General features: G+C 63.8%; 1 protein-coding gene across 1 annotated transcript in view; it reads left to right on the top strand.

The window, feature by feature from the left end:
* Positions 1-23,342, top strand: part of NCOR2 (nuclear receptor corepressor 2) — a 170,433-nt gene that overhangs the window by 126,033 nt on the left and 21,058 nt on the right. The window contains exons 20-30 of the mRNA XM_012730934.1: positions 531-673; positions 6,954-7,101; positions 9,533-9,583; positions 10,445-11,072; positions 15,534-15,654; positions 16,593-16,761; positions 19,967-20,122; positions 20,970-21,109; positions 21,696-21,798; positions 21,992-22,096; positions 22,270-22,373. Of these exons, the coding sequence (XP_012586388.1) occupies positions 531-673; positions 6,954-7,101; positions 9,533-9,583; positions 10,445-11,072; positions 15,534-15,654; positions 16,593-16,761; positions 19,967-20,122; positions 20,970-21,109; positions 21,696-21,798; positions 21,992-22,096; positions 22,270-22,373 (1,868 nt within the window). The remainder of the gene's footprint in view (positions 1-530; positions 674-6,953; positions 7,102-9,532; positions 9,584-10,444; positions 11,073-15,533; positions 15,655-16,592; positions 16,762-19,966; positions 20,123-20,969; positions 21,110-21,695; positions 21,799-21,991; positions 22,097-22,269; positions 22,374-23,342) is intronic.

Here is a 23,342-nt window from a genome sequence, read left to right as displayed (position 1 = left end):
CTCATGGAGATGGGAGGCTGCGACTTGCCAGCAGAGTGTGGGGGCCTTTTCTCAGCCCCTGAACCAGCCCGGTGGGCCCCAAGCCCAGGACGGGTCTTTAAGTGTTCATGGGAGACTTTGGGCCCTGGAGGTGCCCCAGCTAACCTGGGTGTGGAGGCTCCTGGCCTGGCTCACCCCACCCGGACTGCACCCTCCCTCCCCTGCTCACACGTTCCTTCCATTCCCTGGCTGGAAAACAGCCATGTCTCCCGAGGACTCGTCTGCAGCTGCGAGCGAGTGTCAGCGGAGGGTCACTACAGCTGGGGTGGGGGAGGCACCCGCGGAGTCTGCGCCCCCAGAATCCCAATGGTCGCCTCAGTGGGGCATCCCCGGGGGGGGGGAGCATGCACCTGCCCCTCGCCGTTCCTGGACACCCGCCATGGGGTGTGAGGCCCATTGTTTTGTCTCCTCCTGGGGGTCTTGGACCGAGCTTTGCCCTGGGCCGAGGGCGCCGACCCTGCCGCCTCACCTCCGTGCCCGGCCCCACACAGGTCTCCTGGAGCATGGCCGCAACTGGTCGGCCATTGCCCGGATGGTGGGCTCCAAGACGGTGTCTCAGTGTAAGAACTTCTACTTCAACTACAAGAAGAGGCAGAACCTGGATGAGATCCTGCAGCAGCACAAGCTGAAGATGGTGAGTCCCCGGGCCCTGCCCTGGAAGGGAGCGGGGAGGGCGGGCCAGCTGCCCGACCCGGGACTGCCCGGCTGCGTCGGCTCACACTCGGCCCTGGCCACGTGTGGCGACAGGGATCGCCTGTCTCCTCCCTTGGGGCTCGGGATGGGCAGGCCTGCCTTCGTGGGCCCCGCCTCCGCCCCAGCTCTCCGTCGTCAGACACCTCCGGGGCCTTGAGTGTGGCTGGGCGTGGAGGCCAGAGCAGAGTGTGGGGTCAGGCCCTGACTCACCAGGGATTGAGGCAGTCAGAGCATTGGAATGAAGACCAGAGGCAGATGAACCCTGGATGAGCATCCCCCCACCACGCTTGACCTCACAGTCTTGGGGCCACCTCAGGAGCACAGGACAGCCCCAGCTCTGGCTTCCTGGGGCTCCAGGGGGCCCCAGGCCTTTCCTCCTCCAGGGCCTTTCCTCCAGAAGGGGCGGACTCGCCTCGCCGAGCGTGTAAATGGTCTCCATGGAGTGCCCCACTTCCTCCACAGCTGTTACCGGGAAGCCAGGGCCGTTTGGGGGCTGGCCTCAACATCTTTCTTTTTTTCTCTTCTCTCTTTTCGTTTTCGTACTCTTGCAACATGCCAGGCATCCCCGCCAGAACTGGGGAAACTGAGGCTCAGCCAGGCTTCTCAGCAGCACAGTTGGGCTCTGAGCCCCTCACTGTCAGTTTCCGAGCCTCATGCACCCTTGGAGTTAGGAAGGCATGAGAGAAGACACACAACTCTGCACCTGTGCAAGACCCCCTTGCTCTCTGGCCTCCGCAGACCAGACTCCTGTTTTGGGTCTGCTGTAGGTGCAGCTTGTCCTGGAAGGCAGTGCTGAGCTTCTTCCTTGTGCAGTATGCAGCGGCTCAGAGAGGGCAAGCAGGTGCTGAGGTCACACAGCACCAGCACAGGCTAGAGGGAGGATCGCCCCCTTGGCGCTCCTGTGCCCCTCCCCGCTCCCGTGTGTTCCCCCTTGTGTGTGAGTGGCTGCCGGGCCGGAGGGGGCGCTGTACCAGGCAGGCCTGTGCCCTCAGGCTTCCGCAAGCCCCTGTCTGCACGCTCTGCTTCTCAGCCGGCTGCTCAGATGCCCCAGAACTGTCCCTGGTGCATCAGGCATCTCTTTGTGCACCTTCCGGAAACTCTGGTCTCCACCGGGAGGAATGCCCAGTGAGCCAAGGACCGGGGCACCTGCCTTCACGCCGGCTGTGGCCCCCAGGGCAGAGGCTCCCCGAGCCAGGGCAGCCTGTGGGGCACCAGTTAGCCGGCCTCCACACACCAGGGTGGAGGGGGCGCTCTGGGCCTGACAGCTCTCTTCCTACTCCTGTGCCCTCACCCCTTCTTCTAACCTGCTTTTCCCCTCCACCGACTCCCTGCTCTAGCCAGCATCCATGGAAGCGGATCACACAGAGGCTTGTGGGGTATAGGTGACCCTGTCAGCCTGCAGGCCAAATGCCTCACTTTCCCAGGACACGGCCCTACTGAGCCCCCAGGTACCCCCAAGCTGGGTTGTAGGATCAAAGGCCCCAGCGAGGTGGATGGTACAGGTTGGGTTTGGTGGTGAATGTGAGTCTAGTGCCAGCATCCCAGTACCCCAGCTCTGTTCTCTTCTGTGACATAGGGAATCATCCAGGGAACTGAGGGCCTCATGGGTTCTGTTCTCAGAGAAGGTAGCTGCCCAGACTCCCACTCTTAGTGGTGACATCACTGTGATTTTAATGCTACCACTGACCCCCTTCTTTCTCAAGGACATGGGGGGGCTCTCCCCTAACCAGGGCAAGCCGGAGCCCGAGGATCTGGGCCCACAGACACCTGTCTAGACCCCGAGTCTACCCCTTCCTAGCTACCTGACCTTAGCAAATGGCATGGCTGCTCGGTGCCTCGGTTTCCCCACCTGTGAAATGGGAATGATACTACTTCGGGCTGTTCGAATGATGGGCACTCAGAATGGAGAGGGCAAGTGAGAGCCACAGTGTCTGCGGTGGGGAAACTGAGACCCTGGCCAGGGTTGGTGGAGGAGAGCTCACCACAGAGGCGAGCTGGCGGGCACTGCTCTCCCCACGTGTCAGCCGGTGTGGGGCGTGCCTGCGCCTGGGTTGACTGAGTGGTGGATTGGCCCCTCCCTTTGCTCCGAGAAGCAGCCCCCTAGATGGCAGAGAGCAGGCTCGGGACTGGAGGGCCCAGCCCCAGCTCTGCCACTTCCTGAACGTGCCCACAGCTACGTGGTGTCACTGCTCTGCGCCTCAGTTTCCTTGATGTACACTGGGAGTGAAGCTAGGAGCCCCTCCTCGGGCTTTGTGCAGGGCAGGGGGCGCTCTGTCTGTAACGGGCGGTGCCAGGCACTTGGTCGGCACTGAGTACGCGCTGGGAGCGTCCTGCACACAGCCATCACGGAGCCCCACGGTGTGCGGGGAGTGGCAGCAGGTGCCCCGGGTGTACGTGCGGCAGGGCTCCCGGCTGACACTCGTCCCCAGACAGGTGGCAGCTGTGTGGGCCACGCAGCCAGGCAGGGCTCGTGGCCGGTGCTAGGGTCAGAGAAGGTGATCCTGGCCCCTTTGGAAAGGTGCTGAGGCCCGTAGAACCCCGCTTCCTGCCCCCGCGCCGGGTGCTCACGCACATGAGGCCTCAGGTCGGCCTCATGCCCCCACTCCTCACCTGCAGTGAGGGCCGTGCAGCCAGGGGAGCAGGGGCCTGGGGAGAACAGGGTCTGGGGGTGCCGTGAGTCGGGCCCCTTTGTGGCAGCTCCTGGCCCTTCCCCTGTGTTACTAGGTGTGGCAGCGAGAACTCCCATGCAGTGGCCAGAGGCAGCTGCAGACCTCCGAGGCGGGCAGATGGTTGAATGTGCGAGGGCGCAGAGGGTGGTGAGGCGGTCTGGCTGGCTCCTGGAGGGCCTCAGAGGAGCGGCAGACTCCAGAGCAGAGCTGGGCCCACCGTAGGGAGAGGGACGCAGACCGGGTCCCTCCGTCCTGGCAGGGGCCACCCGGAGTGCCGGGATTGCTCCCCGTCGCCGAGCATGCGGCCGGCTCTTGAGACACAACTGACTCGGTGACCTCTGCCTCCCGTCCTGCCCCCGCACCCGGGCCCCAGGAGGGGACAGGCAGGTCTTGGTGAATTCCAAAGCCGTGGCAGCCGCCCCTGGCCCCGGCCCTTCTGGAGCCCAGGAAGCTGTGTCGCCCTGGGCTAGGGCAGGAGGGAGCAGCAGGAGCAGGGGGTCGGTGGGTGCCCCCTCCGCCTCTGGCCAGGTCTGGCCCCCGCCTAGCAGCGGGCGAGGTCAGCAGGAAGCGGAGCGCTGGGCGGGCGGAGCGTGTCCCGGAGTTATGTAACGTTTGGCATCAGTGTCTCCGAGGGTTTCCCTCCCCCTCCTGATGACCAAAGGTTACCCTCTCCTCCCATCTGTGAATCCAGGCCCCGGGGCTCCGCTTCCGTGTTTGTTGCTCTGCTCTGTCCAGCGCGGCCAGGGCCCCGCCTTGCCTTGTTTTACCCTGTTGTGTCTGGCAGCTGAGGCTGCGCGGGCCTGCACAGAGAGGTGGCCCAGCAGGGAAGTGCTTGACCCTGACCTGCATTGAAATCTGGAGCCCCTCACGCCCGAGACGCGCGGTCTGGGCAGACGTCATTGCCTCTCTGAGCCGGTGTCCATCCAAGGAAGTAGTTCCAGGACTGCGTCCAAGGAAGCCTGTTCTGAGCCCGGCGCCGTTCCGAGCGAGCCGGGAGGACAGCTGCCGCCGACAGGCCGACGCTGGCCCTCGAGGGGCTGGTTCTAGTTTGGGGGACGGATGAACACAGAGATCATTTCAGACTGTGATCTGAAGAGAAGGCCAGGGGCGACACAGTAGAGGGCGGTGGGTGCGTGGTGGTGGGAAAGGCCTCTCTGAAGGACAGTGTCTGGGTGTAGCCAGGTGGAAGTGGGGAAGTGAGTCACAGGGGCCCCGGGAGTACATGTCCAGGCAGAGGTGACCCGTGCACGGGCAGTGTGGCTGGGGCCATGAAAGCCTCTGCGCTAGGAGGGCGTTGTGTTAAGTAACAGCACCAAGGGGTGTGGGGGGGGGGGGAGCAGAGGCCAGCTCTGGATCACAGAGTACGTGGGGGGCGGGGACTTGGTAGGAGGAGGACTGAGGTTTGTTTCAGGGGTCTTGGGGGACCCCTGGAGAGCTTGGAGCCAGGAGCAGCGTGCAGAACCGTGTGCAGGTCTGGTCATTAACACCTGGAGGGGCAGGGCCCGTGGGGGTGCCCACGAGTGCGTCAGCTTCATCCATAACAGCATCTCCTGTTTCGATTCCTTCTGAGGCTCCGAGTGTTCCAGAGTTCCCCTTACCCCCACCCGCTGTGGCTGCTCCTTGCTCACCCAGCTCCAAGCGCCAGCAAGTCCCAGTCTGCTAGAAATAGATTGGGGAAGAAGGGGATCCCTCAGCCGCACCCACAGAAGCCACACGCCACACAACTTGCTTGAGCCTCTGGGCTGCAACGGGGCCCTTGGGAGAACAGCGGTTTTGGGGCAGGCCAGGGCCAGCCCGGCCGGACACTCCCATGGCTGGTAGTCACGGGGCCTGGCTGCAGCCTTCAGGTCGAGCATGGGTGAAGGAGGCCGTGACTAATGAGCTGACATTTCCCTTTTCCTTCCGGCATTGTGAGCTTCAGAGCCAGGGTTGAGGACCCCTGTTTGTGCAGGAGAAAGACAGCTCAAGAAGTGACTCTCGTCTCCGGGCCTGGAGCCGGGGCCCCCCTAGGGCTGTTTCCAGCCAGGCCTCGGAGAGAGGTGTGTGTGCCATTTGATGTAGGCTCCCCTTCTACGGTTTTGGGGGGACAGTGAGGGGAGGCATATTTGTTTCCTGTTTCCTGTAACAAAGTGGCACACACGGCGGGTTAAAACAACAACCGTTCCCTCGCAGTGTGGAGCGGCTGAGGTCACGATGGGCAGGCCCGCTGGTCAGCTGCCGCGGGTGCCACAGGCCTCGCCGACCCTTGGCTGGACTCGCCTCACGCCGGGTGTGTCACGTCCACTTCCCTCCACAGTGACACGGGGCGGCCCACCCTGTGCTGGTGTGACCTCATCATCACGTCTACATGGAGCTGGTTCTCAGTTGCCGTGGACATGAATTTGGGGGGGGGGGGGGATACCATTCAGTCCAGTCTAGGGGGCTTTGCTGGGAGCCACTGCCAGGGCCAGGGAGTTTATAGGTGCCATCTCCTTCCTGCGGGGGCTGAGAAGGCTCAGGCAGGGACATCAGCCTCCTGGAACGCCAGCTGTGTCAGGGTGGGCCTCTCTTGATGGCCAGTCCATCTCCCTGGGAGTCCCTCATCACCTTAAGATCTTCAGGGTACTTTGTCTCCACACAGAGCCCAAATCTCTGTGGACCGTATTCATGCCCTGCGTCCACAGGGGTAGAGACACCCCGTCCTGAAGAGCCTGGCCCAGTGAGGTAGCGAGTCAGCAACATCAGTGAGAGTGTGTTGTTTGCGCCCAAGCTGGGGAAGGGGGTGGCAGTGGCAGGGAAACCAGGGCTCGGAGAAGGGAGAGTGGGCGGCAGTCTCCCAGGAAGGCCTTTCTGTTCCCAAGCACGCGCCGCTGGGCCCCTCCACCTGGACCCTCTCTGCAGGGCCCTGCGGGGCCAGCTGCATCCCCTGTCAGACAAGAGAGATTTCCTGACCCCCACTAGGTAGCTGTCCCGGCGCTGTCCTGCCTGCCCTGCTGGCACCCTCCATTCCGTCAGTCTGCTGTTTCTTCTCTGGAGGTATCGCTTGCTGGCCTGCTGCCCCGGAAGGCCTTAGGGGCGCCCTAAACACTTTGCTGGTTGTGCACCCTCACCCCACCCCCAGACTTGGAGTGCCCAGTCTAGCCTGCTCAGCAGGCCAGGAGACAGGGCAAGGAAAAGCTTCGACCATTTATATTCGTTCCACCACTGACCGGGCCTGGCGGGAGCCCCCTCGAGGTCATGGTCACAGCTCTGGCTCAGAGGGCCAGAGCAATCACGGGGGGGGGGGGGGGGGGGGGGGGGCGCTTTCAGCAGAGGCGGACCTCCGTCACCTCCTCCAGAAAGACAGCAGGGCGGCAATAAGCCGGCCTACACCTGGGGGATCTGGGACAGGATGGGAGAACAAAGCTCTTGGTAAAAATAACCGCTGGCGAGTTTGGTGGGGGGAGCTGGGGCGCAGCAGGGCAGGGCGCCCTCAGGACCATGTGGCCGGGACTGCTGTCCCTCGCAGCTGTGGTGAGGGCTCAGGCATGGGGATTTCCCGGGCTGACAGCCACTGACCTGCCCGTGCCCTAGGAGAAGGAGAGGAACGCTCGGAGGAAGAAGAAGAAAGTTCCCGCCGCCGCCAGCGAGGAAGCTGCCTTCCCGCCCGTGGTGGAAGACGAAGAGATGGAGGCCTCCGGCGTGAGCGGGAACGAGGAGGAGATGGTAGAGGAGGCAGAAGGTGAGGTTGGGTTGTGGGCAGGGGCTGAGCCCATCTGAGATGTCCGGGTCCTTCTGGGAAAGGACCGGCTGTCTCAAAGGGAGAGCGTGATGGTCATGGTGAAGATGATGGTGTGGTGGAGGTGATAGTGATGGTGGAGGTGGGATGGTGTTGGTGGAGGTGATGAAGGTGATCGTGATGGAGGTGATGGAGGTGATCGTGATGGAGGTGATGGTAGTGGTGTTAGTGATCGTGGTGGAGGTCATGGTGATAGTGGCGCTGATAGTGATCGTGGTGGAGATGATGAAAAGGGAGGTGATGGTGGTGAAGATGATGGAGTCGGTGAGGTGATGAAGGTGGTGGTGGTGGGGATCATGGTAGCGATGGTGGTGAAGGTGATACAATTATCGATGATGACGTTAAGTGAATTCTTTCCCAGCGCAGCTGCACAGTGACGGGCCAGCCCCCCTCCCACTCCTGACCACTAATTAGTCTACCTGTGACCCCCACCCTCTCCCTTGCCTGGGTCAGCGCCCCCCCCCCCGGCCCCCCATGGCATGAAACCTCTGAAGACCTAGCCCTTACTGGGCTGGCTGCCCTGTCTCTCCTGTTACCGCCCGGCCCCGAGTAGCCCAGCTCAAGTTCTGGGTAAATGGAGCCTTCTTTCCCCTGCCACCTGCCCTGGGCTCTTTCCTGTGCCCGTCTGCCTGTCTGCAGTAAACTCCCGAGCTCCTGCCAACATGGGGAGGAAGGTATGAGTCACCGGGCTCAGCCAGGCGTGTGCAGATCAGCCCCATGGCCTGGCTGCCACTCGAACCCTGTTTCCTGGTCAGAGAGGGGGAGTCAGGCCCCTTGGCTACTGTTGTCTCAAGTCGAGATGGGCCTGGTGTCCCGAGGGTGGCCTCCTTGCAGGCTCTGGGGCTCCTTCACTCGGTGAGGGCTGACCAGCATCTAATGAGCCTTACGCCTTTCTGGTCCTTGCGGTTGGGGAAATGGAGAGGACTCAGAGGAGAAGGGAGGCTCGGCCAGGAGCCCCGCCCGGCCGGCCTGGCTGTCCATGCATACTGGGGGGTTAGGAAGCCAAACTTCAGCTCAGCATTAAAACCCACACAGAAGCTGCCCAAAGAGCTGTGGTTGCAGCGCCCTGTGCTGAGGGTTCACGTGCTCAGCGGCAGTGAACCAGGGCAGGGGCTTGTGGGCCCACTCGGGGCTCCGAGCCACTGGGGAGACAGTTCCAGGTGGAGAAGAACCATGCATGTGGGGTGTCGGACTGGTGGGCTGGGGCTCTGCCCGGCCAGCGTGTGCTGTGACGGGCACGGGAGAGGTGAGTGAGGATCTGGGCTGCGGCCCAAGTGTGTCCCAGTGGAACCATCTGGAAAAAACAGCCATTGCCCTGGGGCCCCTCCCGAGGAGCCGTTGGGCTGGACATGAGTCAGTTCAGGGGCAGGAGAAGCGCCCCGTTCTTTCCGTGTTTGCAGTGGTTGTGAGAAGAGCAGTCTCAGACAAATCCCTGGTTCCATCCGGGGACCTGGGGAGGAGGTGCTGCGCCCCATCTACATAGGAGGAAGCAGGCGTTGTTGCACAGCGGGTGTGTGAGGGGACTGACCAGGATCCCAGCTTGTTACCAGGGCTGATTCTTGGGCCCGGCCAGACCTACTGAGCCTGCCGTGCTTGGGGCGGGGAGCGGGGTGGCCTCAGGGCCCCAGTGCTTCTGGCACTCAAAGCTCCTGATGCAGACCAGCCTCTCAGAGGGGAGTATGTGTATGTGACCAGGCAGCTGAGACGTGGGGGCTAAGCCTCTTGGGGGACCATGGCTCCCTCTCCCTCCATCTCTGCATGTGGGCAGGGCCTGGGACTGCTGGGGGGTGGGAGGTGCTCCCAGACGGCATGGCCCGTGGCTGCCTCTTGGTGCCTCGGTCTCCTCTGCACATGGGACTGGGTGATGCCCTGTCTCAGAGGCTCCAAGGACTCTCTGTGCCGACACAGAGCCCACAGGGCCTGGTGCTACGGTCACTGGGCTGTTTCTGAAAGGGCTGACTCCGCTCTGGGCCGGCGAGGGAGGTGCGCAGTGGGACCGGCCAAGGCGGGGGCAGCGGGCCAGCAAAGGTAGAAGGGGGTGCTTCTCCGCAGCCCCTGCCAGCGCCACTGGCCTGGCTCTGCTTCTGAGGGTGAGCTGGGGCAAGCCACCCCAAGGCCTTCCCCGACCTTCCGCACCTGGGGCCAGCACCCAGGTCCAGGGTCCTGTGAGCCAGGAACAGGCCGCCACACAGCTGCAGGTCACTGGGGGCGGCTCTGTGTTCGGAGTTGGAGGGTCCAGGCCTGAGGATCGGCAGGACAGCCTGGACACTGACCAGCAGAGCTGCCTTCCTAGTATCCCCGGCCACACCAGCCTCCTCCCTCCTCACCGCTGTTCCCACCTCCTCCTTCTAACTCTTCTCTCACTTCCTTCCAGCTTTACATGCTTCTGGGAACGAGGCACCCAGAGGGGAATGCAGTGGCTCAGGTATGAACACAGCCGTCTGGTTGGGGGGTGGGAGTGAGGCCAGGCTGAGGGGGACCCTGAAGTCACTGTGCTCGGCGAGGGCCCCACTTCCGTGAGCATGCCTCTGTTCCCCCGTTCCCGTGTAGGGTCTGTTCCCCATGCTGTTCCCTGGCTCTCCCCTGCACATTGGTATACTCAGCACCTGTGACTCTTACCTGGCTTGATTTTGCCAACGACAAGTGTGGGGCTTTCTGGTGCCCCCATTTTATTGAGAATGGAGGCAGTGGCGACCTGAGAAAGTCACTGCAGTGGCTTGAAGGCTGCAGAAGCAGGCCGGCGGCCCAGGGCTCTGGCCCTTGCACTCTGCACCCGCTGTGTCTCACCCTGTGGGAGGCGGTACGTGGGCTAGCTGTGGGTGTCCTGACCCCTGCGCAGGTCGTTCTGTCCCTATCCCGATGCTGGTAGACAGTGGGCTCTGGGTCCCCTATGCTGCCCCGTCCTGGCTCATGTACCTAAGGGATAGGAGTTTTTGCATCCCCATTCTGCAAATGGGAAGCCGGGGTGCAGCGTTTTCTCCAGGAGCCACCAATGAAGGGTGGAGTCCCTGCCCCTCCCAACCCTCCAGCAAACCCTGGCCCGAGGTCTGCCTCTGGAGGGGCCATCTTCCAACGTCCTGCGTGGGACATTAGTGAGTCTGGAAGAAGGCAGTGGGAGAGCAGGCACTGGGTGGGGGCTTTGCCTGGGGCACCGTCTGGGGGTGCTGGTGTGGAGCACCTCAGGGCTCAGGGCTCCTGCCCTAGAGCCAGGTCATGCAGGTTGGGGAGACCGGGCCTACCTCCTATCCCTGGGTTCCTTCACCCCCTCTTTGCTGTCCTCCCACAGCCGCGGTCAACAACAGCTCAGACACTGAAAGCGTCCCCTCCCCCCGCACCGAGACCTCCAAGGACACGGGGCAGAACGGGCCGAAGCCCACGCCCGCCCCTGGCACCGACGCGCCGCCCGCTGAGCCACACAACCCTCCTCCCGAGGACGCCCCAGCCCCCACTGAGCCTACTGCCACCCCCGAGGCCACCGGCCCTCCCACACCCCCACCAGCGCCCCCGTCGCCTTCTGCACCCCCTCCTCTGGTCCCCAAGGAGGAGAAGGAAGAAGAGGCCGTAGTGGCCCCCTCCGTGGAGGAGGGGGAGGAGCAGAAGCCCCCTGTGACCCAAGAGCTGGCACTGGACGTGGGCAAGACCGAGGATTCTGGGGAGGCGGCCCCCGCAGAGCCAGTCAAGAGCGAGTGCAAGGAGGAGGCCACAGAGGAAGGGCCAGACAAGGCCCGGGGGCGCGCAGACGCGGGCCCTGAGGCTGTGCCCGAGGGCGCTCTGAAGGTGGAGAGCAAGGAGGGCGGCGGGCCCGTGGCCAAAGCTCCCTCGGCCAAGGGCTCAGGCGCCCCCCAGGACAGTGACTCCAGTGCCACCTGCAGCGCCGACGAGGTGGATGAGCCCGAGGGGGGCGACAAGAACAGGTGAGTGGGCTGGGGGCGCGGCGGGGCACCGGCTGATGGGGCAGCCTGAGGCTCCGGTGCCGCCCCCAGCCAGGGTGGTGAGGGAGGCGGCCAGGCGCTGCGGGGTGGCCGGCCAGGCGGCGGAGGCAGTGCAGGGCCCGGACGGAGGGGGCCGTGCGGAGGCTGGGGTGGGTGCCGGGCAGCCTGGGCCGGTGTCCCGGCTGCCCTCGGGAAGCCAAAGGCCAGCAGGAGTGGGCAGGGGCTGAGCTGCCCACCACCTCGAGAGGGGCCCTCCTGCGTCTGGGCTGCTGGCGGCAGCTGCCAGCCGTGTTTGGCTTTGGCTGTGCCCTCCTGTGTCTGCGCCGCCATCCTCAGCCTTCTCCCTCTGGGTCTGTCCCCAGCTGTCCCTCTTCTTGCAAGGCCAATGGCCACCAGGTTGGAGTCAACCCTAATAAACTCATCTCAACATAGTCATTTCCGCAAAAGCTCGTTTCCAATTAGGGTTGCATTCCCAGGGCTCGACCTAGATTAGGGGGGCGCAACTGCATCCTCAGCATGGCGGGAACAGGTGCAAAGACTCGGCTGTGGGGTGGGGAGGGAGACAGCGCCTGGCTGATGCAGAGGGGGACCAGCGGCCGAGGAAGCCAGTGGAGTGGCACCGGCCCCTGCGGGGCCCGAGGGCTGGATGGTGGCTGCTGTGTTCTCTGGGCGATGAGAAGCTGGAGCTTCTGCCTGCGCCGAGGGGTGGGAGTTACTTGGCTGAGGGGATGTAAGGGGTGGCCAGCAGGTGGCTGCTGTGTCCCGGTGGAGGTGACAGGTCAGCCTGAGGCAGGTGGTTTGGCGGGGGAGCAGGGGAGGTGGAGAAGGGCTGGGATGGGGATGTGGCGGTCTCCAGGGATTGCTGGTGGTTCCTTTCCCATGCTCGAGGGTCCCTGGCCAGGACCGGGGCTCCCCGCTTTCAGGCCACTGGTTGGGGGCTGAAGGGAGACCCTCTCCCAGTCACATCTGGACAGCCCAAAGCTCGTTTTCCGGAGGGGCCGGAGGGTCATCTTTATTTTGACTGAAAATAGCTTGGTCTGTTTGCTCTCTGCTGTGTCTTGGAAAAGTTTGGGCAGAGGAAAGGGAGGAAAATCTGACTTTCAGAGCTGGCGTGTTCGCTCATAAGTTTCCTCTGTCCCCGGATTCACCATGCAGCATGTTGAAGCAGCACGTTTGAGAGCATTTCATGTGCAAACCAGGTCTGTTTAGCCTTCCCTGGGCCCCGTGTGCCTCACAAAAGGAGGTGGCTGTGTCGGCCATGTGTCTGGGTGCTGCTGGAGGCTGCCGCCAATAGGCGGCCCTGTGGGTGCAAGGAATGGTGAGCTGGTGGGTGGCCCTGTGGTCAGCAGAGGCCTGGCCAGCAGGTTCTGAAGGTGCAGAGTTCTTGAGTTCACCCACCAGCCTACCCTTCACACACTGTCCTGGCCTGGTAACGGGGTCAGGACAGGCAGCGCCCCACCCACCCGCCCTTGCCAGTTGCAAGGACAGTTATGGAAACCATCCTGCTCTCACTGGAAGGATGCTGACCTCATGGGGCAGCCACGCAGCCAGGCGGCCTCCCGGGGGCCCTGCCGAGGACCCCGGCCCGCCCTGGCTGGAGAGCCAGGAGGTCTGCCCTGAGTCCCATCAGCCGTGCTGCTTCCCGCCACCCCCCACCTCACCGCCCACCCCCTGCCAACCTGTGGCAGGCCTAATGCCCCATGGGCTCCTGCCAGCCCCTCCCCACCAGCCCCTCCAGGGACGTGTCTCTTCCCCCAGCTGGGCCTGGCTTCCGTCCACTCTTCCTGCCTGAGTGTCCAGCATTCAGTCCCTGGGGAGCAGGAGCCCTGGGCTGGGAGTCAGGACACCTGGTTGTCGTGCCCCAAGTGACTGAAGCTGGTCCCCCACCCTCGGGGTGAGTCTGGCCCCAGGCCAGCCTGCTGACCTCTTCCTGGCTTGCAGCCCGCCGCTCCTCACTGCCTCCTCCCCTGGCCACGGCTGTGTAGGGCCAGGGCCAGGCGGGCGCCGAGGGACGCAAGTTAGGTGCGTCAGAGCTGGCCTGGCAGCCCTGGCCTCCCAGAAGGGCTTGCTGCACGGCGGAGCCTCCTGGGCGACTCCGGGTCCTGGCCACCTGCCCACTGTCCTCTTCCTGCCCAGCTGGCGAACCGTGTGCCCTGTGAACACTCAGGACTGCCCCTCGCTCCCCTAGCCCCTGCCTGGGAGGCTTCTTCTACCTTCACTCCAGCACCTTCTGCCGGCAGCTCTGCCTGGGAGTCTTCTTGGCCAAGGACCAGAGATGGCGGCTTTGATTGCAGGGCCTTGGCCTGTCCGCCCTCCCCATTCCAGTTCCCAGAGAAGGTGCCTGGCGCTGGAGGGGTGGGGGCTGGCCCTGGAAGATGGGCTGATGGTGAGGCTCGAGCACCCAGCCTTCTGCCTCCAGCTGCCAGGCCCACAGCCTGTGGCTAGCGGGCTGCCCTCCTGTTCCAGTGGGGGTGCAGGAGGCCGGAGTGTGGCTTCTTCCTCTGGCCCTTGGACTTCTGGGCTTTGAATGAATGTAAGAGCAGTTTCTGTAACTGGCTGGCTGGCACCTGTGTGTGCTGGGCACATGCTAGGCCCAGGGCAGCTGGCTTCTGGGGTCCAGGGTGCTCATACACACCCTCTGTAAGTCGTGAGAGCGACAAGCATGAAACTGGGCCAGTAGGGACATGCGTGAGTGAGGTCCGGGGCGTGTGGGAAGCCTGGGGGCCAGGGCCCTACCCGGGAGGTGGTGCTGGAGGGCCCCCTGTGTGTGTAAGTGATGGGAGGCGCGTGCCTGTGTCCTGCCACCTCCGTGTTTGGCTCCATCCCTGCTGCCCATGCATGGCTGTGAGCCCATCTGCACGACTGAATTCCGGAACATTCTCATGACCCTGCAACGCTGTGCCTGTCAGCAGTCGCCCACTGGCCCTACCCCGGCCCGCTGTCTGCGTCAGTCTCTGGACTTGCCGTGGCCTCGGCCCCCTCGCCCCTGCTGGGTGCTGAGGCCCCTCCTGGCTGGAGCAGCTGTCTGGGCCAAGTGCTTCCCTGGCTGGAGCAGGTGCCGCCAGGCAGGGGCCCACAGTGTGCGGGAGCAGCGCCACCGTGCTCTCTCACGAAGGAGTTCTGTGGGGCGCGTTTCCGGCCCGGCGCCACCCGCGGTGGGTCAGCCAGGCTCAGGGACTCCACTGGGCTGTTGGCACAGGGGCTGCAGCCTGTTTGTTTTTCAGTCGACATTTGTGGATACAGCTGGTTTGCGTGGAGGGTGATAAGTAATTGGGAGGGATGGGGCCTGGGTGAGGCAGGGAATGGGGGGGCAGGTGATGGCTGTGGGGTGAGGCTCAGGGCCAGGAAGGGCAGAGCTCCAGGGAGGCCTCTGGGCGAGACCTTGGGGGCGGTCCTAGGAGTGCCAGGGGAGGGGCCGGCGAGGGGAGGCGGGGCGGCCGGTGCTGGGAGGACCGGGGGTGTGCAGAAGTCAGGATGACCTTGGTCTGCGTCTGTCTCCGCTCCGCCGAGCGTGTGGCAGATGCTGGCGGGAGGCTGCTGCCCGAGGCACGGGTCCCTGGGCTCCCCCGCGGGAGTCAGGGTGCCAAGGCCACACATGGGCCCCCTGTGCTGTGGCTTGTGCTGATTCCTGGCTCCGTGGAGGCAGTGGCTGTGCCCGGCTGCCCGTTCGAGGCATCAGCAGGTGAGGCCGCAGCTCCTGGTGAGGGCCGAGTCTTTCGAGTGCGCTGGCTGACATCGCCCCCGGTGCCCATACCTGCGTCCACTCTGTGTACCCCAGTCCCTGGGCTCAGCAACAGCAGGCCACAGGAGGGAGTCGAGAGCCACGTGGGGAGCAGCACAGTGCGTGGTGGGTGGCCAAGGGGCTCCAAGGGCCGGGCTGGCGCCGCACCTGTCCTGGCTCCTATGCTGGCAGGGAAACAAGGGGATCATGGCCAGGTGCGTGCCCATTGCTGGGCATTGTAGAATCCTCAAAGCCTGCCTGCCCTGCCCTGCCCTCTTCAGCAACTGGCCGGGCATCTTCCAGTTATAGAGCATTCTGGTTAAGAGGCTGCACCCCTCCCCCGCCCCCAACCCCCCGCTCCGTCTCCCAGAGTGGAGTCTACTCAGCTCCGTGTCCAAGGCCCAGCCCTGGCACCCCAGAAACTCATCTCTGGGTGGTGAATTTATTTGGTTGATTCTTCGGCTCTCACGTGTGGTGTCATGGGCTGGGCTTCTCTGGGGCCACCTCGACCCTGGGAATGTTGGATCCTGGTTTCTTGGCTCTGGGCTGGGGCGGCGGGGGTCTATGTGGACCTGAGGAGGTGCTCCCCACCCCCCGAGTCTGGGTTGGTCTCCTCACTCACAGACATTAGCATACACCCGCCGCCCGCCCCCCCCCAAGTCCCCTTGTGCAGGGCTGGAGAGGCCGGTTGTGAGCCACAGCTGGCGCTTGTGTCCCCCCAGGCTGCTGTCCCCACGACCCAGCCTCCTCACCCCGACCAGCGACACCAGGGCTAATGCCTCGCCCCAGAAGCCCCTGGACCTGAAGCAGCTGAAGCAGCGTGCCGCCGCCATCCCCCCCATCGTGAGTGCCCAGGCCCCATGCCCCAGGTTGCCTCTGCCCCACCCGGGAAGGCCCTGGCACCACCCTCCCTTCCTGCTCCAGAGACTGCAGATCAGGCCAGGGCACAGCTGGGTGGGGGCCAGCGAGCCCCTGGGCCCCCTCTTCGAGGCCATTGTTTCCGAGAGAAATCCCCGTGGAGACAGTGGGGCTGACTGGGGCAGGATGCCTGCTGGGTGGGGCCAGTCGGCCTCGCTCCTCCCATACCTTAGGAACCTGCACCCTTGGGGCCACCTATCCTCAGCCACCCAGGGTTTTCCAGAGCCCCCAGACCAGGCACTGGACTGTGGGGAGGCATCAAGTCCTTCTGGCCTTCCCAGCACCTTAGAAAAAGAGGTGGGGGCCCCATGTGTTGTAGCTGTGAACTTTATGGAAGCCCCTCCTAGAAGCTTCTCAGACTCAGCGGGCAGCCCCTGGAGGGTCACCCTGGCTCCAGCTGAGGCTGTCCCTGCCCCAGGAGGGGGTTCTGGGCTCCCCACTGTAGCTGGGTCCCTGATAGAGCTAGGCTGTGGGCTGGAGACCGAAAGGAGCAGGGCTTCTAGGTGGTGGGCACAGACAGCCAGCCTGTGCTGCCAGCCAGGTAGGGTATCGGTCTCAGTGCCAATTTCTCTGGGATCAGGAGGGACTTGGGCTTGGGGAGGGTCTGGCACGGAGGGTGAGGGGTGGGAAGTCTCCCTCCCATCCGCCATCTACCGTCAGGCAGCTGAAATGGCGCACCCTACCTGCTTTGTGGAAGCCTCCTTCCCTGACCCCTGAGCCACGTACCCTGGGCCATGCTGCCACGCGTCTGGGCCTTGGTTTCCAGGCTGGCATCATGGGGAAGCCCAGGTAGCCTTGTCTTGATCTCTGTGGCCCCTGAGTGCCCTGCAAAGGTGCCCACTCTTCTCTGCTTCCTTCAGCAGGTCACCAAAGTCCATGAGCCCTCCCGGGAGGATGCTGCTCCCCCTAAGCCAGCTCCCCCTGCCCCGCTGCCTTCACAGCACCTGCAACCAGACAGTGACACCCCCCAACAGCCCAGCAGCAGCCCTCGAGGCAAAAGCAGGAGCCCTGTGCCTCCTGCTGAGAAAGAGGGTAAGTGTGTGTGCGTGAGAGGCCAGGGGGAGTGAGGTGCCCCTGAGCAGAGCAAGGAACATTCATGTCCAGAGCAACTGTTGCAAACTCCAAGTCTGTAGTGCAGAGTGGTAGTAAGACAGGAAGGAGCGAGGGAGGCTGTAGGGGATGGTGGGGACTGCAGCAAACGGGAAGTGAACGTGCGCCCTTTCTGAAACGGGCACACAATGGCCTCAGCCAGGTCTCCGTGTGGCACTCTGGGCCTGGGGGTCTTCTCCAAGAGAAGCCAGAAGTCCATCTTGTCATTTGGAATCTTCTAGTTTCTCGACATTGGCAGCTTTGCATGCCTTGCAGAGTGGGTGCGTGGAAGCCAGTCTGTGGCTTGGCCTCTGAGTCCATGTGGCTCAGTTCACACATGAGCTTCTAGAACTGCAGCTGGGGCCCAGCGCCTGCCGGTAGCATTCTGGGGCCAGGAAGGACACATGCCCCTCCAGCCCGCACGCTGACCTTATTCCAGGCTGAGGTCCCTGGGCACAGTGCGACTGAGTGCAGCACCTGCCCGGGATACCCTTTATTGTTCCACTTGAAGCTCAAGGCCAGGAGATGGGCGGGGCATGGCCCCGTGTTCCCTAGATCCCCTTTCTGCTCCACAGCCCCCGGGCCCCAAGGAATTCCAAGCCCGTGTCCCCAAAGGGGCCCCCTTCCCAGACTGGCCTGGCAGCCAGTGGGTGCCGTCGGCCCTTCCCTGCCTCCTGCAGCTCAGGCTTAGGCTCCAGAGGCCCGTGCAGCCTGCCTTGGGCACATCTCTCCTTGTCTAGAAGGCCAGGCTGGCCAGTGGCCATGAGCCTCCCTCCTGGAGGGTGGGGCTGCATGCCTGTCTGAGGACAAAGAGCAGTCCCGTCTCTGAAGGAGGAGAGCTCCGCGCTCCCCCAAGTGACACGGGCCGGCTGGACAGACTCCCTGTCACCTGGCCTGCCCACTTGAGGTTTGGGAAGTCTTGCCACACGTGGGCACGCCACCTGGCCAGCTTGCAGTGGCTCGTGGCTGCTCGGCCGGGCCAGCTGTGGGGTGCCTGAAATTGCCAAGCCCCATCAAGGTAGTGAGCAGGATAATGCCCCTGCTATTTTGGGGAGTGAGGAGCATTTGTGTAAAGGAAGCAGGGTGACTTTGGAGCAGGTTGCAACAAAAGAAACAGAACTGAGTGAGTGGTGGGCAGGCTAGGGCCAGGGTATCCTGGAGGAAAGAAGGTGTTAGTCATGGACGGGCATTCCCAGCAGAGGCAGCAGTTAGATGCAAAGGCCCTGGGGTGGGAACAAGCTCGGTGTGTCACTGGCTGGGCAGTGGTCTGGTGAGATGGTCAGAGGAAAATGGGGATCAGGCTGTGGAGGGCCCAGCCCCAGTGCAGGGACTTGCTTGGGTGCAGCAAGCTGGGGTGCGTGGGGCATGTGATGTGATCCATACTTAGCAGAGCTCTCTCTGGCCTCGGAGTAAGAGCTTCCCGGCCCAACAGCATGCCTGTACTGGATCTGAGCAGGTTGAACCACCCTCGGGTAGCGGGCACCACCCAGGACCAGCTAGGGTCCTGTCCTGGGAGAGGGTGAGCCACCACCAGCCTCTCGGGGTCTGGCACTTGGCCCATCTGCATGGCTGAGGGCCTGCTGGTTCCTGGAAGGGCTCCCATGGCGGCTAGGGCCCCTGGCACCAGCACCCCCCTTTGGGGGTGAACTTGATGCTCAGTTCTTGTCCCTGGGCTCTGTGAAAGCCCCAGAGGTGCGGTGCAGCCCAGACTCGGGCTCCCCAGGGCCCATGTGCAGCACAAGTTGTGTCTCCAGGGTCTCAGCCACCTACCTGGCTTGGCTTGGCCCCAAGTTTCCCTTCCAACACTGGAAGTTCCCTCCTCCCCCAAAACCACTCCCCCCACCGGCTACCCCTCTCATAGCCAGAGTGAGCTGCAGGTGATTCACTGGCTGGGGACTGGACTGAGGGGCCCCATCCCCAGCTCCTCCGTGGAATTTTCAAGCCCTGGGCGATGTGTGAAGGCACCTCTGATGGGGCTGGTGGAGAGTGAGAACCCCGCTCCCCGCTGCTGTGCCCAGGGCAGGCGTCCCAAGTCGATCCCAACCCTCTGCTGGTCTGAAGGCCTATGGGCTGCCCTTCTCCTCCCAGGGATGGAAGTTTCTGGCCTTCCCGGCTTGCCACTGGTCATCTCACCCTGGTCGGTCCTCAACCTTGACACCACTGCCAAGGGAGAGGTCCAGTGTAGGCCAGATCTTAGCAGAGTGAGAGGCCAGCAGAGGCGGCTGTGCGTGCAGGCTACAGCCTGGCCCGTGGCAGTGTGGACCAGCTGTCCCCAGGCTGAGACTCCAGCGCCCACTGTTCACTTTTCTCGTGGGCAGCAAAAAGGCCTGTGAACAGGGAGCGCTCCCCCACCTGTGAGAGGGGCTAGTGGTCGGCCTTCGCAGGGCGCCACGAGAGAGATGAGGGAGCGTGCGGGAAGCCCTGGGAGCAGGCCGGCCGGAGGCCCTGCCTGCTATGCTGTCCGGTGCTGTGTGGCTGGGGTGAGGGGCTCATCCAGTGTGGCCGGGCACTCCTCGGCCCCTCACATAAGCCCACTGCTGTCTGGGCCTGGGGTCCCCTCTGTAAAGCAGGCTTGGTGCTTCTCTTCCTTGCCCACCTGAGGCGCTGACCGAGGTCTGGGAGAGGTGCGTGCACGAGCCTGATGGAGGTCCCGAGTGCACCCCGCCACGCAGGCCTCGCCCGTCCACACCCCACCCCTCCAACTGTCGCAGACCAGCAGCAAGCGTCTGCTCGGTGCTGTCTCCCGCGTGGCTGAGGCTGTGGGCCAGTTTCTGTGGCAGCAACTCAGCTCAGCTGGGGACAGTGACCAAAGGCTCCAGCCTCGGTGACCAGCTGTGGGCCAGTGGCAGCCCCTCATGCCACCTGCCAGCCCTCATTAGAGGTTCATCTCAGGCTGTCAAGGACCCCAGCTCCCCACCCCACCCCCCGAGATGCACTGTGCTAAGCAGAGGGTCACAGGTGCTGGTGCTGTGTCCGCTCCGCTGCCTGGGATTGGGTGTCACAGACCCCAGCTACCGGTGACTGAGGCCCGGCCCAGCCTGAAGTTGGCGCCGGGGTGCAGGGAGGGCCTGCCTGAGTCAGGGTGGCTGGGGTGCCGGGCTCCGAGGCCTGGCTGCCACCCCTCTGACACCTGGGCTCATCTTCCCAGCAGAAAAGCCAGCATTCTTCGCGGCGGAGGGCCAGAAGCTGCCCACAGAGCCGCTGTGCTGGACGTCAGGCCTGCCCTTCCCCGTGCCCCCGCGAGAGGTCATCAAGGCCTCCCCGCACACCCCTGATCCCTCGGCTTTCTCCTACGCCCCGCCTGGTAAGTAGCTCAGCCTCAGCTGCCCCGCAAAGCCTGCGGCTCTGGGCGTGGCTGCTCGCAGGGGCCCACTGCTTGCCGTCTGATGGGGCCTGGGGGTGGTCTGGTTGGTGGAGGAGGGAAGGGAAATCTGCAAGTTTGGGGTGGCAGGACCTGGCCATAGGGAGCAATAAGAGGTGCTTGAGCTAGCTGAGAGTGGGCCACGGGCAGAGGCCAAGGGTGGAGGGAGGAAGCTGTGGTGGTACGCAGGTACAGCCAGGCACGGGCCTTTTCTGCCTTGCCATTGCTGCTGGTCCCGCCAGCGTAGGGGTGGCCTAGCCTTGGCTGAGGTGGTCTGAAGTCAGCGGAGGACCTAAGCAGAGCTGATTCCTAGGGCCGGGTGGGCTGGTAAGTAAGCCCGAGGGACAGGGCAGGACATGGCCGGCGGGGACTATGTGAGCACAGAGGTCGGAGGCAGGAAGAGCGGGTGAGACTCAAGGAAACCCGAACCAGGCAGCTCACTGCCCAGAGAGCCCGGGAAGACCATAGGGGCCAGATCCAGGCCCCTAAAATCCATGTCGGGGTGAAGACTGTCCTGGGGCCGTGGAGAGCCCCGGAAGGCTCAAGGCAGGAGGAGGGTATGAACCAGTAGAGCTTCTAAAGCAATTCCCTTCTGTCCTCCTGGGGAATTGGACTTGGGGTGAGAACTGAGCGCTGGGGCAGGGCGGAGGGAGACTTCCCGGCAGTGGTGTCTGAACCGTGGCTCTTTGGACCGGGCTGGAGGGCCGCAGCAGGGCTGCCTGGGCAGGGAGCTGTCTCCAGGGGCACAACCTTTCCAGAAGCCCATGACGGATACACTGGTGCCCCGCAGGTCACCCGCTGCCCCTGGGCCTCCATGACAGTGCCCGGCCTGTCCTGCCTCGTGCACCCACCATCTCCAACCCGCCGCCCCTCATTTCCTCCACCAAGCACCCCAGCGTCCTCGAGAGACCATTGGGTTTCATCCCCCAGGTGAGGCCGGAGGGACAGCCCCCAGGAGCTCTTGTGTGGCTTTGCTCCACGACCAGCCCCTTCCTCTTTTGGCCTGTGAAGTGCCTTTTAAGTGGGGGCTTTGGGACCTGTGATGCTGGGGTGGGCGGCAGGCACCCACACACTGGGGATGAGCTGACTGGAGCCCTTCCCAGGCCCTGAGGACCTCAGAGGTCCCTGGGGGCCGTGAAGCACATGATTCTGCTATCAGGCTGTGTGACCTTGGGCAAGTTGCTTAACCTCTCTGCCCCTCGTTTTCCCCTCCTGTGACGTGATTGAGTGCAGGGCCCAGCCTTGTCTTTGCCCAGGCCACATGTGGGCACCGTGCCCGTCACACTGCACTGGGTCACGTGGCACCTCCAGGGGAGAGGGTCAGGCTCAAAGAGGCAGCATCTCACCCAGCGCGGCACAGCAGGGCAGCAGGGCCAGGTGCAAGTCCTGGGCATTGCCAGCCCAGGTTCTTCTCCTCTTGGGCCCTGGTCAAAGGGGGTGTCTGGGTTCTGGCTGAGCTGGGGGTGTGGTGGCAGCTCCTCGGGGCCTGTGTGACCCCTGACCTCTGCCCCCGCAGTCAGGGACAATGCAGCTCCACGTCCCATACTCAGAGCACGCCAAGGCCCCCGTGGGCCCCACGGCGATGGGGCTGCCCCTCACCATGGACCCCAAGAAGCTGGGTAAGGTTCTCACCCACCGCACCTTAATTAGTAGCCCGATGTAAGGGGTTTGGGCCCACGGGACTCTGGGAAGCCGTTGGGAGGCCCCCAACAGCGCTGGAGCAAACTTGAGGGAGGGCATGCTGCACCTTGCTGCGGGGAGCGCCTTCTGCCCCTGCCCCACGCGCGTGCTCACTGTCCTGCCTGTCCCCAGTGCCCTTTAGCGGAGTGAAGCAGGAGCAGCTGTCCCCGCGGGGCCAGGCTGGGCCACCGGAGAGCCTGGGGGTGCCCACGGCCCAGGAGACGTCTGTGCTGAGAGGTGAGGGTGGGGGGGTTGGGCATGAGTGCCCGTGTCCCCGGGGCCAGCACCCCTGCTCGTGTTATCTACTACCTCTGTGTGCAGAGACGCCAGGCTGGCGGTGGCCGCAGGCCCGGCTGTGGGGGGGCAGGGCTTGTGGACGCCACTGAGCCCCCGTGTCTCGTGTGTTACAGGGACGTCTCTGGGCGCGGTGCCAGGCGGAAGCATCACCAAGGGCATCCCCAGCACAAGGGTGCCTTCCGAGAGCCCCATCACATACCGTGGCTCCATCACCCACGTAGGTGTCCTGGGGTGTGTCTGGGGCAGGTGGGGCCCGCAGCAGCCCTGACCCTGACCATGGCAGAGCAGCAGGCAGCTCATCCTCCTGTGGCCGCCTGCCCAGACGGGTAGGGTGTCAGCCCTGGAGTCGGTCTGTGGTTCTCGGTCCTGTCTGGGGCTCAGGCACGGTGGGTGCTGAGCCGGGCTCAGCCGGGTAGCAGGGACACGGCTTCTATCACCCCGAGAGCTTGGACCGCATCTTCAGTGTCCTCTGAGAGACATGGGGCTAACCGGGATGCAACCGGGATGCGCACACTGGTGGACAGTGGCCTCTCAGGGAAGGGTCCTGTGGGCTCCCGGCCTGACACACAGCCGGAGGGCCTGTGGGATGTGCCATGCCAGGGTTGGGCCCTGGTGCCTTAAGGTGAGGCCATTCAGTTCCCAAGGGCTTGCAGCCCCTCTGTGAGCCCCCACTCCACACCCCTTTCATGTTAGAGGCTGAGGGCCTTCTCTGTGTCTAGGCCCTGGGCAGCCCCACCCATTCCTGGGGTCTTTCGCACCCTGCTTTCTTTGCTCCCCTCTCACTTTTAAACAGACACTTGAAGTGGGTGGCCAGCCCTCTCAGCCCATTTTACAGATGGGAAGACCAAGGCTCAGATTAAACGTGAGGTCATGTGTAGCCAGAAAGCTCAGGCCATGGAGCCTGACTCAGTTTCCCCTTTTGTCCAAGTATGGCCAATAGCATCATTGTCATGAAGTCCTGGAGTTAGAGGCCGATACTTGAAGTTTCTGGACAGTGGTCTGCTGCCCGTTTCCGGGTGCTAGGGCCCCCTCGCTCACACAACTCCCATTGGCGTTTGGCAGGCCCTGCGAGGGTGACGCTCTCTCCTACACTGGCTGCCAGCGGGTGATGCCTAGGCACCCGTCCCTCCCCTGACACACATCCGTACACTCGCAGGGCTGACAAACAGGGCCCCAGGGTTTCTGT

This window comes from Condylura cristata, unplaced genomic scaffold, assembly GCF_000260355.1.
Source record: "Condylura cristata isolate star-nosed mole 26May11 unplaced genomic scaffold, ConCri1.0 scaffold00029, whole genome shotgun sequence".
NCBI lineage: Eukaryota > Metazoa > Chordata > Mammalia > Eulipotyphla > Talpidae > Condylura > Condylura cristata.
The sequence above is the reverse complement of the archived record's forward strand: the minus strand, read 5'-3'. Positions and strand labels throughout refer to the sequence as shown.